Source organism: Anser brachyrhynchus, assembly GCF_964034855.1.
Source record: "Anser brachyrhynchus genome assembly, chromosome: 4".
In the NCBI taxonomy this organism is placed as follows: domain Eukaryota; kingdom Metazoa; phylum Chordata; class Aves; order Anseriformes; family Anatidae; genus Anser; species Anser brachyrhynchus.
In genome coordinates this window covers 11,211,713-11,237,634 of record NC_137698.1, presented here as the reverse complement: position 1 = coordinate 11,237,634, position 25,922 = coordinate 11,211,713, and the positions used below count along the sequence as shown (strand labels likewise).

At 43.3% G+C, this 25,922-nt stretch overlaps 2 protein-coding genes across 11 annotated transcripts in view; one reads left to right on the top strand and one right to left on the bottom strand.

Annotated features, from left to right (window-relative positions):
- CCSER1 (coiled-coil serine rich protein 1) overlaps positions 1 to 25,922 on the top strand; it is a 735,108-nt gene that overhangs the window by 110,893 nt on the left and 598,293 nt on the right. For all 10 annotated transcript variants that reach the window (XR_013950287.1, XR_013950288.1, XM_080589527.1 and 7 more), the window contains one exon: positions 22,978 to 24,339. Coding sequence is in view for 8 of the 10 variants with exons in the window: in XM_080589527.1 (XP_080445653.1) it covers positions 23,022 to 24,339 (1,318 nt within the window). In the remaining 2 variants the exon portion in view is untranslated. The remainder of the gene's footprint in view (positions 1 to 22,977; positions 24,340 to 25,922) is intronic.
- On the bottom strand, positions 1,942 to 3,271 carry LOC308194397 (uncharacterized protein). The gene is made up of 2 exons (XM_080590332.1): positions 2,710 to 3,271; positions 1,942 to 2,309 (listed from the first exon to the last, which is right to left on the bottom strand). The coding sequence occupies exons 1-2, from the start codon at positions 3,037 to 3,039 to the stop codon at positions 2,019 to 2,021; spliced, it is 621 nt and encodes a 206-aa protein (XP_080446458.1). The 5' UTR covers positions 3,040 to 3,271; the 3' UTR covers positions 1,942 to 2,018.

Genomic DNA, 25,922 nt, shown 5'->3' with positions numbered 1-25,922 from the left:
GAGCGGCCTCGATGTCGGAAAAAAAAAAGCCATGCATGTCCCGATCACCCGCTCCGCTGCAGAACGCGTCTGCCCCGGAGCCGATCGCCTCGGCAAGTGGCTGCGAAATGGCGGTGTCGCCCGATTTAAATGGCCCGCCGCTGACGCTGCTGGCTCCGCCTACGCCTTGTCAGCCTCCCTCGAGGGGGCTGCCGGGTCCTGGCGGCTCCCTCGAGCGGCCTCGGTGTCGGAAAAAAAAAGCCCTGCCTGTCCCGATCACCCGCTCCGCTGCAGAACGCGTCTGCCCCGGAGCCGATCGCCTCGGCGAGTGACATCCCACATAAGCATGGCCCAGGAGGGCCGGCTGGAACAGCCAAGGCTGCCAGGGAGCAGAGAGGCCACGCAGAGCAGGAAGACAAGGGAGAGCCCCGGGCTGAGCATTTTGCTGCTCCTTCTCTGGGCTCGATCTCTGGCCGTCACCAGCAGCACTGCTGACTACACGCTGAGTGCAGTCAAAAGAAAAAGAGGCTCAGGGGAGGCCTTATCGCTCCTTATAGCTACCTCAAAGGAGGTTGTAGGGAGGTGGGGGGTCGGTCTCTTCTCCCAGGCACGAAGTGACAGGACAAGAAGAAATGGCCTCAAGTGGCACCAGGGGAGGTTGAGGCGGGATATTAGGAAACACTTCTTCACTGAAAGGGTTGTGTGGCATTAGAACAGGCTGACCAGGGAAGTTGTTGCGACGCCATCCCTGAGATATTTAAATGACATGTAGATGTGGTGTTTAGCAACATGGTTTAGTGGCAGACTTGCCAGTACGAGGTTAAAGGTTGGAACTGGTGGTCTTAGAGGTCTTTTCCAACCTTACGATTCTGTGATTTCTGTGCCTCTGCTTGGAGCACCTTTCTTCCTTTGGGAGGACTCGTAGCTCATGCTTTGGTGCAGAGGGACCTCCAGTGTCCCTTTGTGGCCCATGCCTTGGCCTCACAGGCCATAGCTTGCTATTTCTTTGTCAAAAGACGTTCCTATGTATCATGGAAGGAGATGAGGTCCCTGCAGTGTTGCAGGCAACAGGCTGGGAAAGACAAGTGCCATTTGCTCCTCTGTGGGGAGAAGGCAAACCCACTTTTGGGACTGCTTTTGTTCAAGGACTTGGGTGCGAGTGGTGTCTCCTGCAGGACAATGGGGAACTGTGGTGTTTACCTTGAGGGAATTTCACGCTGGGGATAAGATCATCCATGATCTGAGTGACAGGCTGTGGCTGGAGGCTGTAATTGCATGACAGAAGAAACAATACAGCAGGAGCCGCCTGGGCCAAGGGAGGACAGGCCTCATAAAGATCCAGGCAAATGCAGCTGGCAAACCCAACCTGAGCTGTTTTTGGCAGCCAGTGACCCAAGCCAACAGGCCCCATGTCCTTTTCTGAATGATCCCCATAAGAGGCGGCCCAAGCCCCAGACTAAATGAACTGAACCAATCTGCGTGGCTATTGGAATGGACGTGTGATGGGGCCCTGTGATGCGGATGGCCCACGGACAAAGCGAAAGATACCTGTGTAAATAGCAAAGGATGGAGAGGAGGGGTGGTGTCTGATGAGGATGCATTTGGGTAGCATAGGACCTGAGCAAGCTGCAGGCAGTGGAGATTGTCTTGGGCCTGTCTGGGAGGTAGGTGACTTTCTCCAGCGCAACCCCCACGCTGCTGTTTTGGATGTGACTTGAGACAAACAGGCACCACGAGAAGGCTTGGGAGGGGGCAGCTGATGGTGGAGGGAGGGCGTAGCTGGGACAGCTGACCCAAAGTGAGCACCGTGGAATGTCATCCTCAGAAGTAAAACCTGTAGGTTTGGCCTTACAGAGTAGCCCTTGCTCAGGCACTGGCTGGCCATTGGTCTGCTTCTGGGAGGCGGTGAGTGATGGCTCTCCACTTCAGATTACCTCTCTTGTTCTTTTTCTCTTTCCTTCTCCTCTCCCACTTTCTCAGGGGACACGCGTACCAGGGATGGATGCAGACGCAACCTCCATTGTTTTGTTTCACACACTTTATTCACTGGGGAGCAGTCCCCCCCGATTCCCTCCCAGAGCCTCTTGGGAGCTGTGGCTCTCCAGGGAGATGGAGAAAATGCTCTCCTCCTCTTCCATGTCTTCCACCTTTCTCTTCTTTTTGGCTCTCTGTGTCCTCCCAGCTTTTGGGTGGTGGAGGAGCAGCTTTCTTAGGTGCTTCTGCATCAGGACGATGTTTCCTTCCATCCGGCATAGCACCTCATAGCTGTCGTAGGAGTACCCACAGTGGCAGCACGTCCCTGAGGAAGCTGAGGGCGTCTTGCTCACCTCCTGGAAACAAGAGGCCAAGGGGGGCATGATGAAAGGGACATGGGCCTTGGGGGGGCTAGAGACATCTGCACCGGGGCTTGGCCTCTTCTTGAGAGCTTTGGGTCCTGCTGGGCTGCACCGGGCAGCACGATGTGCAAAGAAAGCCTCAGGCAGGCCCCATATTTTTGTCCCTCAGGCATCAGCCTGTCCCTGTTTCTTCTTCTGAAGATGAGACCCACCTCTGCCTCCCAGGGGTGGGAAGAGGTCCAGGGAAGACCCAGGGCACCTTAGGGTCCTCCTGAGTCCTTCATGACCACGTGGGCTATTACTCCTTGTCCTACCCGTTACTGACCCAAAGTTTAAGGCCTTGGCAGTCCCAGCAACCTGGCACTGTTTGGCCTGCCTGACCTCCGTCACTCACCTCTCTCTGGCATCTCCTGGCTTTTCTCCAGAAGCAAATCCCCACAAGGAAAACTCCACCAAGCAGGCACAGGGCTGAGTCGCTCCTGTAGAGCACCTCCATGGATGCAAAAGCTGCATCCAGCATGGCTAGGGAGGACCAAAGCTGGCCCAGCAGGTAGGGCAGGTAGGAGCACTGGCTCTCTGTACCAATGCCCTGGTGCTCCAGGTCCTCAGGAGCCACGTCCCACATAAGCGTGGCCCAGGAGGGCCGGCTGGAACAGCCAAGGCTGCCAGGGAGCAGAGAGGCCACGCAGAGCAGGAAGAGTAGGGAGAGCCCCGGGCTGAGCATTTTGCTGCTCCTTCTCTGGGCTCGACCTCTGGCCGTCACCAGCAGCACCGCTGTCTGCACGCTGAGTGGGTGATGGTGCCAGCAGCCGCACGGTGCTGTCACCGATGGCCCTGTGATGTCACAAGGCCTTCGTGGGGCACCCAGCAAGAGGGGAAGGTCCTGGGAGGGAGGCAGGGCCTGGGGAACCGAATTTCTCAGCCGGCCACTCCCACAGCCATCCCCCGCTCTGGGTCTGCCTCAGCACTGGGGCCTGGGTCGGAGCCCTGGGGGCAGGGGCTGTGCTCCAAAATGCTCAGTGAGGAGGTGCTGTGCCAGTGCAGGGGCGTTGCCTGGGCCCCCTGGACCCATGCTCGTCCTTCGATGCTGTTCATATGGGCTGTGGGGCAGTTGTGGCACTGCCCGCAGCACAGGTGGGGTGCTCAGGGGCTTTGGTGGCACAGGCAGGAGCAGATTGCGGGCCCAGCTGGGGTCCTCTGGGGTTGGAGTGGCTGCAGGGCCTGCTGTGGGAGATGGGTCTGCGTTGAGTGCAGCTCGGTAGGCGTAGGCCAAACCCAAGCATGTTTCAGTGCTTTGTGTCTCTTGGGAATTGCCAGTGTGCTGGCTAATATGTGCAGATGGCCAAGAAGACCAACAGCTTCTTGGTTTGTATGAGAAGCAGTGTTGGCAGCAGGCCCAGGGAAGTGATTGTCCCCGTGTACTTGGCTCTGACTCTTGGTTGCACCTCACTCTGTGTTCGGCTTCGGGCCCCTCACTACAAGAAAGACATTGAGGTGCTGGAGCATGTCCAAAGAAGGACCATGAAGCTGGTGAAGGGTCTAGAGAGCAAGTCCTGTGAGAAGAGGCTGAGGGAACTGGGCTTATTTAGCCAAAAGACACTTCTTCACTGAAAGGGTTGTGTGGCATTAGAACAGGCTGACCAGGGAAGTTGTTGCGACGCCATCCCTGAGATATTTAAATGACATGTAGATGTGGTGTTTAGCAACATGGTTTAGTGGCAGACTTGCCAGTACGAGGTTAAAGGTTGGAACTGGTGGTCTTAGAGGTCTTTTCCAACCTTACGATTCTTTGATTTCTGTGCCTCTGCTTGGAGCACCTTTCTTCCTTTGGGAGGACTCGTAGCTCATGCTTTGGTGCAGAGGGACCTCCAGTGTCCCTTTGCGGCCCATGCCTTGGCCTCACAGGCCATAGCTTGCTATTTCTTTGTCAAAAGACATTCCTATGTATCATGGAAGGAGATGAGGTCCCTGCAGTGTTGCAGGCAACAGGCTGGGAAAGACAAGTGCCATTTGCTCCTCTGTGGGGAGAAGGCAAAGCCACTTTTGGGACTGCTTTTGTTCAAGGACTCGGGTGCGATTGGTGTCTCCTGCAGAACAAGGGGGAACTGTGGTGTTTACCTTGAGGGAATTTCACGCTGGGGATAAGATAATCCATGATCTGAGTGACAGGCTGTGGCTGGAGGCTGTAATTGCATGACAGAAGAAACAATACAGCAGGAGCCACCTGGGCCAAGGGAGGACAGGCCTCATAAAGATCCAGGCAAATGCAGCTGGCAAACCCAACCTGAGCTGTTTTTGGCAGCCAGTGACCCAAGCCAACAGGCCCCATGTCCTTTTCTGAATGATCCCCATAAGAGGCGGCCCAAGCCCCAGACTAAATGAACTGAACCAATCTGCGCGGCTATTGGAATGGACGTGTGATGGGGCCCTGTGATGCGGATGGCCCACGGACAAAGCGAAAGATACCTGTGTAAATAGCAAAGGATGGAGAGGAGGGGTGGTGTCTGATGAGGATGCATTTGGGTAGCATAGGACCTGAGCAAGCTGCAGGCAGTGGAGATTGTCTTGGGCCTGTCTGGGAGGTAGGTGACTTTCTCCAGCGCAACCCCCACGCTGCTGTTTTGGATGTGACTTGAGACAAACAGGCACCACGAGAAGGCTTGGGAGGGGGCAGCTGATGGTGGAGGGAGGGCGTAGCTGGGACAGCTGACCCAAAGTGAGCACCGTGGAATGTCATCCTCAGAAGTAAAACCTGTAGGTTTGGCCTTACAGAGTAGCCATTGCTCAGGCACTGGCTGGCCATTGGTCTGCTTCTGGGAGGCGGTGAGTGATGGCTCTCCACTTCAGATTACCTCTCTTGTTCTTTTTCTCTTTCCTTCTCCTCTCCCACTTTCTCAGGGGACACGCGTACCAGGGATGGATGCAGACGCAACCTCCATTGTTTTGTTTCACACACTTTATTCACTGGGGAGCAGTCCCCCCCGATTCCCTCCCAGAGCCTCTTGGGAGCTGTGGCTCTCCAGGGAGATGGAGAAAATGCTCTCCTCCTCTTCCATGTCTTCCACCTTTCTCTTCTTTTTGGCTCTCTGTGTCCTCCCAGCTTTTGGGTGGTGGAGGAGCAGCTTTCTTAGGTGCTTCTGCATCAGGACGATGTTTCCTTCCATCCGGCATAGCACCTCATAGCTGTCGTAGGAGTACCCACAGTGGCAGCACGTCCCTGAGGAAGCTGAGGGCGTCTTGCTCACCTCCTGGAAACAAGAGGCCAAGGGGGGCATGATGAAAGGGACATGGGCCTTGGGGGGGCTAGAGACATCTGCACCGGGGCTTGGCCTCTTCTTGAGAACTTTGGGTCCTGCTGGGCTGCACCAGGCAGCACGATGTGCAAAGAAAGCCTCAGGCAGGCCCCATATTTTTGTCCCTCAGGCATCAGCCTGTCCCTGTTTCTTCTTCTGAAGATGAGACCCACCTCTGCCTCCCAGGGGTGGGAAGAGGTCCAGGGAAGACCCAGGGCACCTTAGGGTCCTCCTGAGTCCTTCATGACCACGTGGGCTATTACTCCTTGTCCTACCTGTTACTGACCCAAAGTCCAAGGCCTGGCAGTCCCAGCAACCTGGCACTGTTTGGCCTGCCTGACCTCTGTCACTCACCTCTCTCTGGCATCTCCTGGCTTTTCTCCATAAGTAAATCCTCCAAAGGAAAACCCCGCCGAGCAGGCACAGGGCTGTGCTGCTCCCATAGGGCACCTCCACGGACCGAAAAGTTGCATCCAGCACGGCCAGGGAGGACCAAAGCTGGCCCAGCAGGTAGGGCAGGTAGGAGCACTGGCTCTCTGTACCAATGCCCTGGTGCTCCAGGTCCTCAGGAGCCACGTCCCACATAAGCGTGGCCCAGGAGGGCCGGCTGGAACAGCCAAGGCTGCCAGGCAGCAGAGAGGCCACGCAGAGCAGGAAGAGTAGGGAGAGCCCCGGGCTGAGCATTTTGCTGCTCCTTCTCTGGGCTCGACCTCTGGCCGTCACCAGCAGCACCGCTGTCTGCACGCTGAGTGGGTGATGGTGCCAGCAGCCGCACGGTGCTGTCACCGATGGCCCTGTGATGTCACAAGGCCTTCGTGGGGCACCCAGCAAGAGGGGAAGGTCCTGGGAGGGAGGCAGGGCCTGGGGAACCGAATTTCTCAGCCGGCCACTCCCACAGCCATCCCCCGCTCTGGGTCTGCCTCAGCACTGGGGCCTGGGTCGGAGCCCTGGGGGCAGGGGCTGTGCTCCAAAATGCTCAGTGAGGAGGAGCTGTGCCAGTGCAGGGGCGTTGCCTGGGCCCCCTGGACCCATGCTCGTCCTTCGATGCTGTTCATATGGGCTGTGGGGCAGTTGTGGCATTGCCCGCAGCACAGGTGGGGTGCTCAGGGGCTTTGGTGGCACAGGCAGGAGCAGATTGCGGGCCCAGCTGGGGTCCTCTGGGGTTGGAGTGGCTGCAGGGCCTGCTGTGGGAGATGGGTCTGCGTTGAGTGCAGCTCGGTAGGCGTAGGCCAAACCCAAGCATGTTTCAGTGCTTTGTGTCTCTTGGGAATTGCCAGTGTGCTGGCTAATATGTGCAGATGGCCAAGAAGACCAACAGCTTCTTGGTTTGTATGAGAAGCAGTGTTGGCAGCAGGCCCAGGGAAGTGATTGTCCCCGTGTACTTGGCTCTGGCTCTTGGTTGCACCTCACTCTGTGTTCGGCTTCGGGCCCCTCACTACAAGAAAGACATTGAGGTGCTGGAGCATGTCCAAAGAAGGACCATGAAGCTGGTGAAGGGTCTAGAGAGCAAGTCCTGTGAGAAGAGGCTGAGGGAACTGGGCTTATTTAGCCAAAAGAAAAGGAGGCTCAGGGGAGGCCTTATCGCTCTTTATAGCTACCTCAAAGGAGGTTGTAGGGAGGTGGGGGGTCGGTCTCTTCTCCCAGGCACGAAGTGACAGGACAAGAAGAAATGGCCTCAAGTGGCACCAGGGGAGGTTGAGGCGGGATATTAGGAAACACTTCTTCACTGAAAGGGTTGTGTGGCATTAGAACAGGCTGACCAGGGAAGTTGTTGCGACGCCATCCCTGAGATATTTAAATGACATGTAGATGTGGTGTTTAGCAACATAGTTTAGTGGTAGACTTGGCAGTGCTGGGTTAATGGTTGGAACTGGTGGTCTTAGAGGTCTTTTCCAACCTTACGATTCTGTGATTTCTGTGCCTCTGCTTGGAGCACCTTTCTTCCTTTGGGAGGACTCGTTAGCTCATGCTTTGGTGCAGAGGGACCTCCAGTGTCCCTTTGCGGCCCATGCCTTGGCCTCACAGGCCATAGCTTGCTATTTCTTTGTCAAAGACCTTCTTTCCAGACATATAAGAAATCCTAATATGAATTATAAGTGATGAGAAAAAAAAAATATTTCCAACAGGAAAGAAGATGTAGTAGTAAGTTAAAGTTAAAAAATAACTATAGTACCTCTAGAGTCAAGGCAGAGAGGGAAGACTCATTTATACTGACTTCCATCAGCTATGTTGGTGTTGTGGTTTAACCCGGCTGGCAGCTAAACACCACACAGCCGTTCGCTCATCCTCCCCCGTCCCTCTCTGGGATGGGGGCGAGAAACGGGAAAGTGAAGCCTGTGAGTTGAGATAAAGACAGTTTATTAAGACAGGAAAATAATAATAACAATAATAATGATAATGATAATAGTATTAATAGTAATAATATGTACGAAACAAGCGATGCACAATGCAATTGCTCACCACCCGCTGACCGATGCCCAGCCTATCCCCGAGCAGCCGGCCCCCCACCCCGGCCAGCCACCCCTATATATTGTTTAGCATGACGTCAGATGGTATGGAATACCCCTTTGGCCAGTTTGGGTCAGCTGTCCTGGGTCTGTCCCCTCCCAGCTCCTGCTGCACCCCCAGCCTGCTCGCTGGCAGGACAGAGCGAGAAGCCGAAAAGTCCTTGGCTTGGTGTAAGCACTGCTCTGCAACAATTAAAACATCAGCATGTTATCAGTGCTCTTCTCATCCTAATCCAAAACATAGCACCCTACCAGCTACTAGGAGGAAAATTAACTCTGTCCTAACTGGAACCAGGACAGCTGGGTGTAATTCTTGCTTTTAAGACCAACTTAGAACCACAATAGAAAACTTCATACCATGACAAAATAGCTCGGTAGTTTCTGTATCATTATATTTTAATTCTTTTTGCACCTTTAAATTGGCCCAGTTTTTACAGGATGCAAAGAGAGTCTTCAAGCAATGTACTTAAATGTATGATTTAGAAGTGCAGAGCAATTGCTTATTTTCTGACGTGCAGGTGATGGTTAGGACTAACGAGAGCTACTAGGCTAAGTACTAATATACTCATCGTCATGATGAGACTTGTTCCGTGTATTTGCTTGCTGCTGAATCATAGAATCATCTAGGTTGGAAAAGATCTCTGGCGTTATGAAGTCCAACCATCACCTAACACTACCAGGTCCTACTTAGCACCACATCTACATGTCTCTTAAGCACCCCCAGGGTTGATGACTCCAACCACTTCCCTGGGCAACCTGTCCCAATGCCTAACCACTATTTTCTGTGAATAAGTTCCTCCTAATACCCAGTTTAAACCTTCCCTGGTACAACTTGAGGCTGTTTCCTTGGGTCCTTGGTGACTCCTTGTCACCTGAGAAAAGAGACCAACGCCCTCCTCGCTGCAATCTCGTTTGAAGTAGAGTGATGAAGTCTACCCTCAGACTCCTTTTCTCAACACTGAACAATCCCAGTTCCCTCAACCTCTCCTCACATGTCTTGTTTTCAAGTCACTTCACCAGCTGTTCTCTGAATGCATTCCAGTAACTCAGTATTGTTGTGGTGAGGGTCCCAAAACTGAACACAGTACTTGAGATGTAGTCTCGCCAGTACTGAGTACAAGGGGACAATCACTTCCCTCATCCTGCTGGCCACAATATGTTTGATGCAGGCCAGGATGCCATTGGCCTTCTTGGCCACCTGGGCACACTGCTGGCTCACATTTGTGATTCATGGTATCTATATCTTGCTTATGCCATCTTCGCGTATCTGCACAAGAACAGCAAATAAGTGTACTAAACTTGCATTTACAAGGTTGCTTCATGCTTTCACAGTAAGATTGCTTGGACTGACTTCTGCTGTTGGAATTTAGGTGACATTATTTTATTCTCTTAAATTGTGGTTGCAGTTTACATCTTTGAACAAAACATTCTCTGTATTTGGTAAGTAGTAGAGTATTTTGATCTGAAGATTTGGTCTTTTTTTTTCCTGAAGAAGGATAACCAAATAACATATTCCATTTCTGGAAACTAAACTTAGGAAAGTACAGGGAAAGCTGCAAATATGGAAAGAGAGAAACTGTTAAACAAGTATACTTGTTTCAGGTACTAACTGCTTATTCACTGAAGCTGGTAATAACAATAGCTTAAGTGTCCCCATTCTGATTTTTAACTTGCTAGTTTGTGCCAGTTTGCAAGCTTCATTATGTAACAAGCAGAAAGATGACAGAGTCCATAAAAACTAATGAGTGAAAACTAGTATACATGGAGATCCACAGCTGGTTTTTGTATTCAAATGCAAATGTGCTCTGCTTTGGGAATACATTCACATGTTGTGCTACCATATAGGAAGGCCCAGCTCATTTGTATTTTTTCTTTGCTTATTAAATAACTTTCCCAAAGCTGCAGGTCTTAAAATCAGTTTGGGGGCACCTTTGTGAGTCACCTGGAATTCAGGTTTAACACTAGTCTACCAGGTGTTTTGCTTTGGCATACAGTTATTGTAGCAGTCTTTGTGCACAGTCAACTGTGCTGTCAGTTGCGCCCCTTTCCACGTTCTTTGGCGGCTCAGGGAACTGGACAGAATCAGTTGGCTTCATTTTCAGGTGCAACAAAGCTTTCTGACTGACATTTTCCAATTTAAGCCACATACACACAAGAAGAATAAGGTAGAATTATTGCACATGTAAAAGCAAGTCCTTTTACGGGGAAATACTAGCAGGTTTAATACAAGGCACAAAAGCAATAATATTTACTGCTGGGAATGGTAGTTTTATTTTGTGTTCACTTGAAGGCCGTGGAAGAATGGGTGGCTCTTGATCAGCTGTTTTCACAACAGCTAAGAGACTTCACGTCTATATTCATAGCACACTTTCTAATATTTGTAGGTTGCTTTGAAATTATAGAAGCATCACTGCTATTTAATATTTTAGAGCTCAGATGTGATTAAGTAAGACATGAATAGACACTATCATGGACTGATACTTAAAGCTGTTCAGATCTTCTAACTGTGGACTTGTAGTGACTCAGTTGTGAGAGCCAACATAGTAAATGAAATCATACAGTTTAATTTTCTGAATTTATACTCCTGTTTGCTAATACATTCCACCCCCTGTAAGTTTTCTTCAGACTAACCAATGCTAATAAATCAGCCAAAGCATGCTTGTGTAAAAGGATATACAAAACTACTTAACTCATTTGTCCCAAAAGAGCACGACTAGATCAGCAAAACCTTCTATCTTGTATAGAGCTAGATGACAGTGATGTATGTGTTAGTATTTCATGAGTATTTACACAGAAATGCAGTAATATGTGCCTCTGAGTCCATTTTTCACCAGCAAATATAAAGTGTTAAAAAATTAGTGTACAAACTGTTTACTTATTAAGAGCAATTGATGTAATTGGAAAATACCCAAGCTTGATTTTTGACACCTTTTATGCATTGCAAATTGTGTTTCAGAACCTCGTGAAAGCACAGAGACCTACTGCATTTATCTGTCTTTTAATCAGAGTTTTGTGTTCACACACAAATGTGTGAAAGCTGCTTTTATGTCTCTGATTTTTTGGAACTGAGAATCACATGGTATCTTGTTTTTGCATTTCTTAGATCTTCGTAGTTGTGTTTGCATAGCAATTAAGCTTGTGCATAAATTTAAGAAAACAATAGATTCATTTGTTCTAACTGTAAAAAATATGCTGAGAACTCACTAGAGCTTCTACCCTAAAAAGCACTCAGAGTAGGGCAATTTGATTTACAGTTATCATATAGCAAATTTAACCTTTAAAGTTGGTTTTAATATTCTGTCTTTTATTATGGAATGCAAGATACAGGATGTCCAACTCATCCAGTGAAGGTGGAGGTAAATTATATCCTCGTTCACTGATCCAGTAAAGCATTCGGCATTGTGCTTATGTCCCATTGAAGTCAATGGGACCACTCATGTTTTGAAAGTTAAGTATATGCTTTTAAGTGTTTTACTGAATAGGAATGAGATTGTTCTTAAAGTCAAGCATGTGCTTAAGTGCTTTGCTGAATTGGTTAGCATCTGTGAGCTAGTGCAAGGATAAAACAGTGTACACACTTGTGCAGAAGGTCCTTTTTGTTAGTACCATTGGATTTGACTGGCTCTGAGGTACTGCTGTTAAGCAATAAGTATAAGTAAACAGTTCTACATGATATCTTTCTGTGGAATTGAGAAAAAAAAAGTCAGGATGGCCTGGGGACTCTTCCTGTTCTTTGTTTATCACCAAATTTTTATTTCTTCTATCTTTATATCTTCTATTCACTTTTCTTGTATTTTCCATCTGCTTTTTCTCTTAATTGTCCCTTTTATCCATTTACGCTCTCTATAGCTTGAGAGAAGAGTTGAATTTCTTCCTTGAGTTTCCGAGCAGTCCTGTATTTCACTGGGCATCTGTCCCGTTGGTGCTATCTTCCCCATTCTCTGTATTCCCTAGCCTTGAGGTAGGTCCCCAATCCCATAGCCCACTTGAACTTGACATGGGAGATGACTTCTGTCATTATTTCTTTCTTTGCTCACCAGCCTTTGGGCTCAGTTCAAACTTCTTGTATGTTGAAAGTGGTTTTAGAGGAAATGCAGGTTACAGATCTGTACTTTTAAGATGTGAAGGGACATGCTGTAAAGAAACAGGTGTTGGTCTTCCTGCCAGACTTGTAGCCCTTGTGTAGTCACCTCTGCTCTTTGTCTTCCTGTCCAATTCCCTGGTAAGAAGTTAAATTTTTGATTAGGCTAGCAGGACTGAATTGAAACTTCTGCTTTTATGAAAATGCCATCACAAGTATACCTGATTGGTCAGAAGATTGTGCTAGCTTTGAGAGTTACATTTGATGCTAGCGGGAAGTAAATGATCTTAACTTAGAAGACATTATTTATGATGGAGTCTGATGATAGATGTTTTCAAACTGTACAGCTTTATTTTGGTTGAAGATGACAAAGCACAGCAGAGACATCCAGGAACATACAGTAAAAGTGTTACCTTAACAGTTATCTGTCTCAGGATCTGATCAATTTTGGGGATGATTGTTCAAAAACGTTAAAAAGTGGTGGTGGGAGGAGGTTCAGATAACAGATCTCAATTGAGAGAGACAATATTGTGAGGCAATAAGCTTTAGAACAAAAGGCAATTGTAAAAGATTATTAATTGAACACCTAAACTGGTTTTACCCATTTGGAGCCTACCTTATTCACTTTTTTGATACTCAAGCAATCTGAATGAAACTAAACTGTCATTTGTTCATAGGAGCCTCCATACAGCTTCCCTTTTCTGGAAACAATCTCCCTTGCTATAAGCAGTATTTCCCCGTACGTGTTATTCTTCCGTAAGGGTTGTTCTTCACCACATCTCATCTCCTTCACCTTATCTCGATACAATGCTAACCTGAACGCTAGATCTTGTTTTGACAGTAGTTGTGGGTAGGTCACTTCTCTTTCATTTCATACAGTGCTAACTACTAGAATTGTTGTGAGTTTGTAAGGTGTTATGTTGGTTTGAATAACTTTATTAAAGATTGTTTCTGGTATAGTGTTTCACAATTCTCTGATAACGCTACAAGACTTTACTACAGCCTTTCATATAGCTGTCTCAATTTGCTTTTACAGGACGAAACTAAAATGCCTGTGTGATAGTTCAGTATGATTCTCATTTTAGATGGGAAGGATGAGTTTCCACAGGGCCCCTGCTCACAGAGAAGATCACTGAATAGTCCTTAAAGAGACTCACTGCCATAGAAATGTGGTCCATTGTGTTTTCAACTTAAAACAACTGATTAACAACTCAGTCAAAATTAGAGAATATGAATATATTTAATAATAGTGAGAATTTTCATCTGGAGTTTTCCTTTCTTTTATTGTTTTTATTAGTAAAATGAGTCTAATACATCTAATATATTATTATTATCAATAAATCAAAAGTGGAATTCCCTTAGTCTTTGCTAAGATTCATGGAAGTCTTCATAGTCATGTAGTCGTCATGATAAATACGATTTATTTTTAAATATAGTGTGATTTATTTATAAAAACGTATTCTTTTTACAAAAGTGATGTCCAGTGGAGTACATTAACATATAAAGAAACCAAAGCAATTAGGTTGCAGCTAAAATTACACAATATTGGAAGTGGAAGTTATTAATGTATTTAATATTCAGCCCCGTGAGGCGCACATCTTATGTCTGGGAAAGCCTGCAGGGAGCAGGAATTGTGCAGTTTCTTTCACTAGAAGTCATCAAGCTGTGGATTTTCTGAGGATTGTCTGAGGATTTTCAATTCATCTTCTTACAAGGGACAGCATGGGAATTATTGTTCTCTTCTGTTGAATTTAGGGGAATTTGGAAAAGAGCATTTTCTCTCCTGTTGCTGTTAATGATATATTATTTCATGGTAACATAGTCAACAGCTGCTGCAGTGATGTACTACAATTACCTTATTGTTAATCAAAGACTGATCTATAAATTAGTCTGCATCATGTTAGGCAAAGCTGTAATGATTTGCTTTTATGAATACTATTAACTACATTGATTTATTTTTATTTTTTAAATCCTTCTATTTATCTGGACCTCCTGGCAAAGTTCTTATCACCCAGTCCTTTTTCCTGTAAGGATGTAAGGTGAGCTACGGATCCTTCTGTCTTAGTATTGGTTTTAACAGACACTTAGGGAAAAGTGGGAATGGAGCACATATATATGAGTCTTCAGAACTGCACAATGAATTTGTAAGGGATTTGTCGATTTTCATTATAGCCCATTAAGGTATAAAAGGGTTTTCGCACTTTGTCAACATGAAAAAGAAAGACACAAACAAAACCCTGCTTTGATTCAGTTAAATTAGGAATCTGTGTACTACAGGTGATTATATCATACATGTCCAAGGATTGCTTTTGCAAGAGTTAAAGAAATATTAGCGGTGGGGTGACCAAGGCTTATAAGGAGGAGAGGCCGAATGGTTTAAATCAGCATGATTCACTTCAGCGTAGCCCCATGAATTTACAGCAGATGAGGATTTGTTTCTTTTTAATGCAGTTAAGGTCACACATTCACCCAGTGACAGAGGTAATAAATGACCATAGCTCTTGTTGTCACTATGGTTGCCATATACACAGCAGAAGCAGGCAGCTCTTGAGACTGCAAATAGCTAGACTAGAAAAAATACAGGAAGCTTAAGCATAAAAAATGCTTATGATATTTGCTGATGACAATGAAGTTGTGATTCTGGAAGATAAGAGGAGTAGACAAGAGAGAATACGGACAAAATACACTTGATCCTAATGGGTCCACAGAGAGCTAAGGCAGTTGTGAGATGGTTGCTTGAAGGTGGCAAGGGAGATGAATTTGTAATATATTGAGAGAGATTTTGGAAGGAACACATTAAAACAGAACTTGAAATCACTAGTGGCTGTGCAAATCAACCAGATTGTGCTTTGAAGACACTGACGGTGTCTTGTGAGCCAGCAGAATATTTTGTTTCATGGGGGAGCAGATAGAGGTCCTTCAAATGCCTCTGGGAGCTGTAGCCAGTATTGGCACTTTGCTTCATGCTACTAACGGATTTTATGCCGTGAACAGTGCAGTGTAGGTATAGAGCTAGGGCCGTGTTATTTCCCCTATTTTCCTTGTGAGAATACCAGCTCGCTTGTGCAGCAGTGATCTGTTCCACTTCAATTGCAGAGCGAGGAGCTGGCAAGGAGTCTCTCCCGCTTTTAATGTTGCGGGCCGAGTGAAATGATAGCTCTGCTGTTTGCCAGTATATGAACTAGTCAGTGCTCTCGGGGGCACGTTACACCTGGTTTTCCTGCACGAAGGAACAAGAAGATCCTTGATGCTTTCTTGGTTGCTTTTCCTTTTTAGATAGTTTTAATTGTTTCGGCATGCATAAAAGTAAGGAAAGACTGCACGTAGTGAGGAGCAGGGTGTTGTGTATACACAGGTTAATAACGGGGCTTAACCTATGGGGCTTGAAATCAAATCACCATCTATAAAGGAACACATCCTGTGTTTATGGCTAAATGCTAGTACTTAGTGGGAAGTCCAAATACACTTATTTTTCTTCAAGTCTTCGTTGCACAAGATTCTCTGTTACTTCTAAGCGTCATAAAAATACTGCCGTCGGCATCATGGGTGTAGGGGAGGAGGGAAGAAGGATGTCATTTAGTGCTGTTGAATCCTGTCTGATTACCAGACTGCCGTTTCTGTGCCCAGTAAAGGTGTCTCAGCATTAGCCGATGTGTTTAGGTATGGTTCAATTTCCATTTGCACTCAGGGACCTATGCAAGTCAAGGCCACTTCACTTGTTACAGGTGAATAATTCACTTGCATTTGAACACTTTTAGAAATAGTAGTCAGAGGAGTGGGTGGCACGACATTTGAATCACAAAGCAAGAATAAACTGTCTTTGAGATTTAGACCAGGTTATTTACAGTTGTAACTGTTTCTAATTAAGCTACATAAATAATTTTGAGTAGCAGATACTTGTAAGAAATGCATTGTACACATCTCCAGAATCCAGATAACAAATGAGGGTGAGAAATGCAGTTTCTGCTCTATTCCAGACAAACCCACCAAAAAATAGTCACACAAGTATGGCTCCTACCTCACTGTGGCATGATCCTTGCCCCATTTCTGACCTATTTGTGTCTTATTGTGGGACAGGTGAAAAAACGTTGTTTTTCTTTCTCATACAGTGAACTTTTTGCTAGTAGATGATACCAGGCCTTAGTGAAGAGTAACTGCTTGTTGGTTGTGTGTAAAGAGTACCTGTAAGATTGTTTCATTGATGTCCCAGTATTTCATGTAGTACAGTGAAGTTCTTTGAAATACCCTTCCATATGCTACAGAGGCATTTGAGTTAGTGGACATTTTAAATTTAAGAAGGGAAGAACTGCGGCCTCCAAGTTTCTGGAGATCAGTTTCCCTGCTTCTCTTTTAGTAAACCCACAAGTTCACCTGATATAAGTGGATGAATTTACATACCTAGTGATAATGAATAAAAGAATTAGTCACCTCGTACTTACCTCGTGCTAACATTTGCTTCCTGGCTAATTTAAAGTCAAAAGATGATACAGATAATTTATCTCTAGTTTTCCTCTTTGAATGTTTGTTACAGTTCTGATTTAATCAAAGTACTGGGAATAGCAGTTATGGATTTATAAAATATCTGTCTTCATTTGGCAATTGACCGGTCAGAACTGGAGAGGGGGTGTTGGTGTGTGTGCAGTTTTATTTCTTGAAAATTCATCTGACTCCTTCCTCTCTTGTTTCCTGAAAGCACCAGAACATTTGAAAAACTAGGTGTGGACTCCAGGACACGTACACCTGAAGGAAATACCATTTCTTGCCTTCTCAGTGCTTGTATTCTGTGGTCTTTTTTTTTTATTTTTACCTTTTTTACTTTTTTTTTTTTTTTTTCCCCAGATACATAAAAGCTGTTTTGCCCAATCAGCTTTCAACACAGAGAGGAAAAAGTGTGTTGGGTTCTATGTGCGTGCAGTTTTCCGGAGGTTCAGCCCCTTATGTTGGGTAGTCTTTCTTTGCTTATAAATAACTGTTGAGGAAAAATCAAACTTTAAGAACGCGCAAACAGCATTGTAGCTTATAAAATCACATACAGAGAATACAGCTGTGGCCACTGTTCTGCAAAATAAATGACTGAGCTCAGTGACATGCTACAAGGGTTACATGCACAAAGAAAGAAGAGGAGAAAGTGTTATTTAGAAAAGCAAATGGAGCTGTTACGTGTTAGAAGGAATAGCATTCATTTCATTTGCAAAAACAAATTGCTTCAATATCAACAGTCCAACCTTTCTTAGCTTGCGAATGTATTCTGTTGTAAAGGCTTTTGTCTCTGCTAGTATTTTCAATGAGGCCATTTTAATCCAGTTGCATTATCCCTGATGACGATTAAAGTTCTAGAGGTTTATATATAGGAGTTTGCTTTTTTTTAAATGTAAAACAATATTTTAATGGCTTTCTTAGGCTCTTATATTCACCTTGGGTACATGTTATAACTCTGACTTCTGGAAGCTATGCAAATTAAAAAAAAAAAAAAAGTGTCTCAAATGTGCTAGAGAAACAAGTAATACTGGAATAAAATTGGTAAAATTGGAATAGTTTTGAAGGCAGTAATGCTTAGCTGCTAAGGATCCAAATGTGGAGTTTCTTGATTTGCGTGGGAGTCACAGGCTGTGATGTTACCTGTTGGGTTCAAGAACAGGACTTTGCAATGGACTTCTGTTGACTCACCACTAATTAAATATATTCATTTTGCATGTATTTGTTTATCTGGGAGTTATTTCAGGTATCTGTATTACCCTGGGGTAAATGTCTGCTCTGTGCAAGTCTGGAGCCAAGTAGTCCCTGCAGACTTACTTCTCTGTGGTGTGGCCCCTGCATCCTACCCTGTGGTAGCTTGTGAGGATTGAGCACGTTTGCAGTTTATAGTATCCACATGATAGTCCTATGTGTTTCCTATACTAGAAGATTCCTGATTCACAGCATTAAAAAATGAAAGTATCCTCTCCCTCTTCTAACTGTGAGCTCAGCTTAAAAATCACACTGCTGTGGAGCAGGGAGGTAGGAAGCAGAAGAGTAGTTCTGTTCTGGATTTGATCGAAGGTTGGGGCCTTTCAGTTATTTGTTATGTTAGCTTCCAATTTAGAATTAGACAGTTTTCTCCTTTGTTTGGAGGATATTGTTTGATGTTTCTAGGAGGTGTATCTTTAAGGAGAACATCTGTAGGAAAGATTCATATAGAAAGTGTTGAGAGGTAGTATTTTATAAAGGGAGCGTTTGTATAGGCCTACACATCACAGTTACTTGTTGAATAAGCATCTACTAGCTTTCTGTGTGGACATGTATTTATGGTAATGGTAAAATTCTCAAATAATTTCAAGTCTTAAATTTGTCTCAAAGGCCACGGAAAATGCAAAAAGCACTGACTAATGCTTTCTCACATTTGCAGTCAATGTAAGAGTAGATCCACTGCTCCATCTACTGGAATTCAAAATCCCCAGGCAGAGCTGCACGCTATTGAACGCATCGTGTGCTTTGGCACAGCTTTGTGAACAACCCTTCGCAGAAGGTTCAAAATGTTTTTTATTTTTCAGCTGGTGGATTGATGGAATAGATTTCCCTAGAGACATTTTGTAATATTTTGATAATTTTACCCCTTTTAATAATTTTTTCCCCACTTTTACTGTCTGAAAGTTGACCAAATTGTTTATTTTGGCAAGGTGCAATAATATATGAAGTACAGAACATGTTGTAAAATTCTTACCCTGTTCGTTTACATATTTTATACTCATACATCTTCTAATATTGTGTGGTTGGATGATTCCTCCTTATTTTATTTATTTATTGTTGTTTGATTCACATTTCTGCAATATCTTGGTGCCGTTTGATCAACTTCTGAAATTGCTAATATGAAGGAAAATGTCTTGTTTGCACTTTGCCTCACATTTTGCCTGTTTCTCATTTGTGTTGGTTTCAACATGGGAGCATGGGAATTTGGAGCTGTAGCCAAGTGTTTGAGGAAAAGCAGATCCTGAAATAACCCACCATTGCTCTGGCTTCAACTAAGTGTTTTAAAATTGTTTACTTAATTTATTTCAGTGTATCATACTTTGTCTTGTGTGATACCATATGCAAAATTGCTCATCAAAAAGCCATCCCATAAAAAGCAAAATTTGAACTTTTATCTACTGCAGCAGTTTCCGTATTATTTGGGTTTTAGAATTAAAATATATTTTAAAAGTAGTGGTTTATGTATTTACTGTGTAAGTTATTTGTATTAGCAAAGAAATACATGATTAGAAAAAATCCTAATGCATTTTAATTAATTTATTTTTTTTGCAAGATACATGCATCATTTGGAATATAAATAATTTTTAAAAAATGAACAATAATTTCAAAATGAAGGCAAAAAGTATATATTTTTTATTCTGGCTGGTTTGATTCATGGTAACTCGAGTAGTTGGATTTTGACTTCCATATAGAATAGAATACCACGGAGTATTTTGGCTATTCACATGATGTTACAATGGTGCAAAATACATTTTGTCTTAAACGAGGAGCCTGACATAACTGAAAGTCATCCTAGAGAGTCTCTCTGTCTGTCTTTTTTTGCAGGGTCCTTCTTGTCTGTTTGACTTTGTGCTAGTATTCTAACAAGGTTCCAGTTCCTTTAAGGTAAACAGAGTTTTGTGGTAGATCGTAGATTGAACGTGCAGGATCAGAATTGCTGTGATTGTTGTAGAAAAGTCCACTTTGGTTGAAAGATTAGTCTGGAATGACATAATGACCTTGAAAAGGTGTGTTTCTTTGCTGTTTTATTTTTCCTTTATCGTGGCTTTTAAGATTTATGTTGGTCGGGATGGGAATGTTGGATATAGAAAATTAGAGGTTTAGTAGAGACTGAGTATGCAGCTGTGCAGAGAATAAGAATGTAGCTGAACTGAATTTCACTCAGTAAGGGTTACAGCTATGAAGTGGTAAACACAGTATTTTAAATATGAAGACTGAATGGAAACACCTCCTGTTTTGAAAATGTTAGGACATGGATGGCAGTTTATAAGCCCCCTGTAATTAAAAAAAAAAAAATCTTATTTCATTAATGTCTGAGGGTATCGATATATTAAAATAGTATTATTTTTTCCTGTATTTCAAGTAGGATTGTCATTTTAACTCAGTGCCAAGCTTTGTCACTTAACACTGTCCTGTACATGCAAATAAGCATTCATATATACATGTACACGTATGTGGATGTGTTTGTTTTCAGAAATGTCCTCTGATAGCTTTTGTATACTTAGAAAGAATGATATATGTTATAATGGACTTATACTTCATTATAATGAGCTTATGCATTCTTGTAATGAGCTTATATTTTATTATAATGAACTTATATTTTGTGTGAGGATTTCTGCTGCTTAGACAATAGAAGAGTTGACAGCTTGTTCTTCCTTCAAGAAGTAAGGAAGAATGAATGAACAAATGCCATTTATGCTATTTGTTTTTACAGGGAACGTATTCTATTAAAAACTGTTACTACCTGTATGGTACCATGGGTCAGTTGATAGGAATAATCTCTATTATTCTTTAGACACAGACTTCTTATTTCCATTGGAATTACAGTTTTGTGCTTTTTGCTCAGTTTTCCACTTACTTCTGTTTTTAGTTCAAATAATTCCTTAATTATAGAATAGAATAGCTTGTTCTACAGTGAAGTGACACTTAAGATGTGGGCATGAGAGTGAACAATGGGAGCGAATAATGTTTTGTCTGAGCATAAAAAAGTCTATAGCAATTTAATATATTTTTAAAAAATATTTTCTTATCTACTGAAGCTGTAAAACTGCATTCTAAAATCTCTTTTTCAGTAGTTATGTCTGATTAAAATACAAGGAAGAGCCTTCACAATCAGTGAATGAATATGCTTGCGTGGTGCATATGTGCATATCTGCACATATCTGTGAACCAAAAAAACCCCATGATATACCAGTGGTTAAACAACTGGGATAGATTTGTTTGGAGGGAGAGGGAGGGTGGCTTTCTGAGCATGTGGCTTTCTGACACACGTTTTCAGTGGGTTGAGTCGTGGTAGATGAACAATTTAGTATAACATAAGCTCCTGTGCAAGTTTGCAGGGCCTTGGCTCTTCTCTACTGTTGGCTGCACTCTTGCTCTTGTTGTTGACTTTGCGTATCAGTGAAATACAACAACTGGCCTTGCATCAGTCTGTTTAGTGGATACAAAGCTGTTTTGATAATCTGTGTCTGTTCTTGTACCATCAGTTCTGTCCCAGTAAGACTGAAATTCAAATTTGTGTTTCAATTGCAAGACCTCAGCATCATACAGCTCAGGTTTTAGCTTGTCATCAAAAATCCCCAGTGAGTTCTAGAAATTAGTGACTGTTTTCAAGCTGTGCCTCCTTTCATAAACGACAAAATTGCTTATTGATTCCTGATGCTTTTGACTCCTTATACTGTGGCTGCTTGGCAGTGCATGTCCAGATTGGAGCTATGCTTGCTTTCAAAGAAAAAAAATCAAAGCAGAAACTGCAGTTCAATGTCTAGTCACAAATAATCTCTGAACTTACTCTTTACTCTTTATTTTCCAATAATATGACATGTATGCAGTTTCATTATTCCTTAAATACTCAGTATCCATTTGAATATACATACCTGTGTGTGTGTACATATATAATACACACTGTATAAATATATATACTGTTCATAGGTATTTATTATAGCCACGTAAAGCATATTAAATTGCTCATTAGATGAATGAATTTGATTTTGTGCTTGGCATACAAATATTGTTTAGATAAATGACCTGATTTTATTCCTATGTGCTGAATACTTGCTGCTGAGGAAGTTTTGCTTAGTCATTATACCTCTTGTTCTTCTGATCATACGTCACCTGGTTTTATTGCTGTCTCCATGGTCCTGTCTCTCACTACAGTAGTTTTATTATAACAAGAACAAAAAGGAGATGGAACTGATATATATTTCTAAAAGATTAATTTTCTTCTAGTGTATCTGCTGTGCTGATAATGTTTTTATTGCTTAAAATTTGCCAAATGTCTGTGTATGAAACACATTTCACTAATTTCAAAAAAAGTGCAAAAACATCTAATTATAAGCAAGAAAAATAGGCTTTAAGAAGGATTTCACAGAACTGTTAAAAGGAAAGCTTCAAATTCAAATCTAGAAACATGATCGCATATTTTGACAGTAAATTCCAAGAACTTAAAGTTCTCTAGGAAGAATGTGTGTTGGTGCATATTTTAGCTTGACTGCAACACTAGCATTTTGTCTGCTGTAAGATAATGCGTACTGTCTTTAGTAGGAGAATATAAAGGAATTAAAAATCCAACTGAACGTGAAGATTGGAAACTTTAAATCCTGTAGTTTGTTGCAAAAATGAGTATTTAGGAAGCCAAAATAATGTTTTACTTTACTCAGGTCGTGAAAAATCAATAGTCTCTTCTGTGAAAGCTTACAGTTTATAAGACTTGTCCCCAGAACTTACAGAAACAAAGGACTTTTGGGTGAAATGTTTGTATATCATGTAGATATATACTGTTACCCAGTATGATGTACATTGCATTATGTATAAGATTATATATGTCACGTGTAAAATGTTTTGAGCCATGTCTTTGCTCAATTGCTAGGATTTTGGAGATACAGATCAAACATCACTTTGAAAATCTAAAAAAAAAATGTTCAGCAATATATATATGCAACAACTTGTAGCTATGCAGAAAATAGATATTGGCGTCTGAGGTGTTTTGGCTGACTTAAAGCTTGTTCAAATAGACTTTGAGGCTGAATCATTTCTCTCTCTTTTTCTCAACCCAGATTAGTGTATTGGCTGCGAAGAATTGCAAACGCTTCGTGCCCTGATGGGGGACTCAGGATCCAGACGATCAACTCTAGTGTCTCGGTTGCCAATATTCAGGAGAAGTATTAGCCGGAGACACGACTCCCTTCCTTCCTCACCTTCCTCTGCTAGTGCCGTGGGTGTCCACACCTCCTCCCCATCCAGCACTAACTCCAGCTCAGGGAGCACAGGCAAGCGCCGGAGTATTTTTCGGACTCCTTCCATTAGCTTCCATAACAAGAAGGCGAGTGAACAGAAGCCTGACTCCACCAGCCAAAATGTTAACATCTCAAATGGTGCCCAGTCCTCTCTCAGCACTTTTCAAAAACTGAGCCTGGAGGAACACATTAAAAGTAGAGGAAAGCATTCAGTTGGCTTTGGCAGCTCACGTAGCAAGAAGATAACAAGGTCTTTGACAGATGATTTTGAAAAGGGAAAGGAGCCCTCAGCTAATAAGAACGTCTTTATAAATTGTATAAGCTCTGGGAAAAATGAGGGTGATGATTCTGGCTTTGCAGAGGAGCAAAGCCGATACTCTGTCAAACAATCCACACGTAAACTTCTCCCTAAATCCTTCTCATCGCACTACAAGTTTTCCAAACCGGTTCCGCAGAGTCAATCCATTTCCTCTGTGCAGCAGTCTGGATGCGTGCTGGAGATTAAATCGTATGTTGAAAGTGAACCGGTGATTGCCAGGTCCTCTTCTCCCTGCTCGGCTGAGACGACGGAGTGCGTGGGAAGCACGTTGCAGTCCCCGCTGCTCTCGGCCGACCTCACGGCTGCCCAGACCCCCTCCGACTTCATAGCCTTGACAGAGGATTCTGTTTCGGAGGTTGATGCTCTGCCCAGCAGTGGCAATGGAGTGCTGCTTGCAGAGGATTTTGGCCACAATGTCTCTACCTCTCAGATCTTCTTTAATCCTGCTGCTGCTCCGGTGAGGGAAATGGATTATGTGGAAAGTACGTGCCAGTCTACTGGTGGTGTATCTCCTGTGAGTCGCACAAGCTTTTGTAGTGTTGAATCTAATACCTTATTCAAAACCTCAGCTGCTAATCAAATGAAAGTATCATTGCAAGCCAATGAACTATGTATTACAGATACCAGGCACATAGGAGAAATTAACTCAGCAAAGACAGATTTAGAAACCTTTGGGTTACAGCACAGAGAAGAACCGGTGATGCACTCTCCAATGGCACAGGGGTTGAGTGGGGACCAAGATAAAGGCACTCTACCTAAGCACACAAGAGAAACAGTTCCTGTAATGGAGTCTAAGATTATTCAATGTTCTGAACCTCAGTCCCTTAAAACACAACAGGGATATGAAACAAACCATTCTAAAGGTAAGTATTCTACTTTTTCATTGTGAGGTTTGATGGTTTGGGGGATGCTTTTTTGTTGTTGTCCTTTTTTGTGAGAATTGTTTGGTCATGAAGTGTTTGTGTAGCGTTGCCAGTGCTAGCTAGGAAGATCAAAAGTTAAGAATTTTACTCTCCTTCCAAGATGATGTTTAATTCAGAATTATAAAAGGAATAAAACAAAAGGCTTTGACTTTTTGAGTTGATGTTTTTCAGTTTAATGACAACCATCAGTGCTGTTGGTAGCTGTTTCCTTGTGATAGAAAATGAATTAAGAAAGAGTATCGATTCTCACCTCTTGTTGAAAGCCAAAGATGGGATTTTTGAGGCATGCCTATTTTGGACTTGGGCCAAAGAGTTGGATTGTTTGAGGAGGAAGGATTGCCAGAGAATAAACTTCCTTTAGTCTGGTTATGAAAGATAACATACTTTTATCTTATATTGATCTGGGTTTGTGACTCTCAGATATGTTATAAAGCACCTTGGAGGGAATGTTACTGTGGCAGAGGACAAGAATATATTGCTGTTTCCATCTGAAATAGCACTGTGTAAGTTCTTATTACATAACCTATGAAATGGAGAGAGTTAATTACCAAATAAATTTCACACTGTGTCTTTACCTTATAAAAAGGAGTTTGGAAATATTAACAAGAATAAGTGGAAAGGATACAGTTTGAATTAGCATCTATAGACATGCAGATCTTCATCTTTCATCAAAGAGACCCAACCTTTGAGTGAAGGACACCTGTCAGATGGCATTTGCTTCACCAGTTTGCTTTCTCAACCAACCTGAAGACCAGTGCTTTGTTGAATAATCCTGAGGCTGTATCTGGTGGGGCGAGATTTGTGACAGTTAATAAAAATGTATTTATGTTGTTAGTATTGGAAGAGGAATGAATGCAAATTCATATGAGTTCATACCCATCCTTTTGCTTGGTGATGTAGGCATGTAGACTATAAGCAATCAGAAGCAATCTTACTTTTGGAGTTATTTGTCTCTGCACAGTAATAGTTGGATATCTTGTACATAAATAGCTATATATAGTCAAATTAATCCACTAAATTATCTTTCATGAGAGGAAAACTGTGCCTCAGGACATTAGTCAACTGGGACAAAAATATTTCCATTTATATATATTATCTGTCCAGAGCACATCGGTTGGGTGGTCTTTGCAACTTTGGGTCATCTGTGAATGAGTTCATACTTTTAAATCTAATTTACTAGAGTGGAGTAGTTGTAGAGCAGACCAGTGAGCAGCTCAGAGTGATGTTTAGAAATACACAGTGTGTTTGAAACTCATGCACCAGCAGCTATGTATTTAATCTGCATGTCTGTAAGGTAGCTGGAGTTGAAACTGCAACAGAGAATTTTTTTGTAAGTAGGCTTGGTATTCGCAGAAACACTAGAGCTAATATTACACTATTTCAAGTTGATGATTAATTATTATGATTTTATAGTTCTATTCCAAATGCATTTTTTTTCAACTTGTGTAGTGAAGAATGTATTTAAAATTAGAAAATGGGAAAGCATACATAGGGATCACTGAAAAAAAAGCATAAAATCCTGC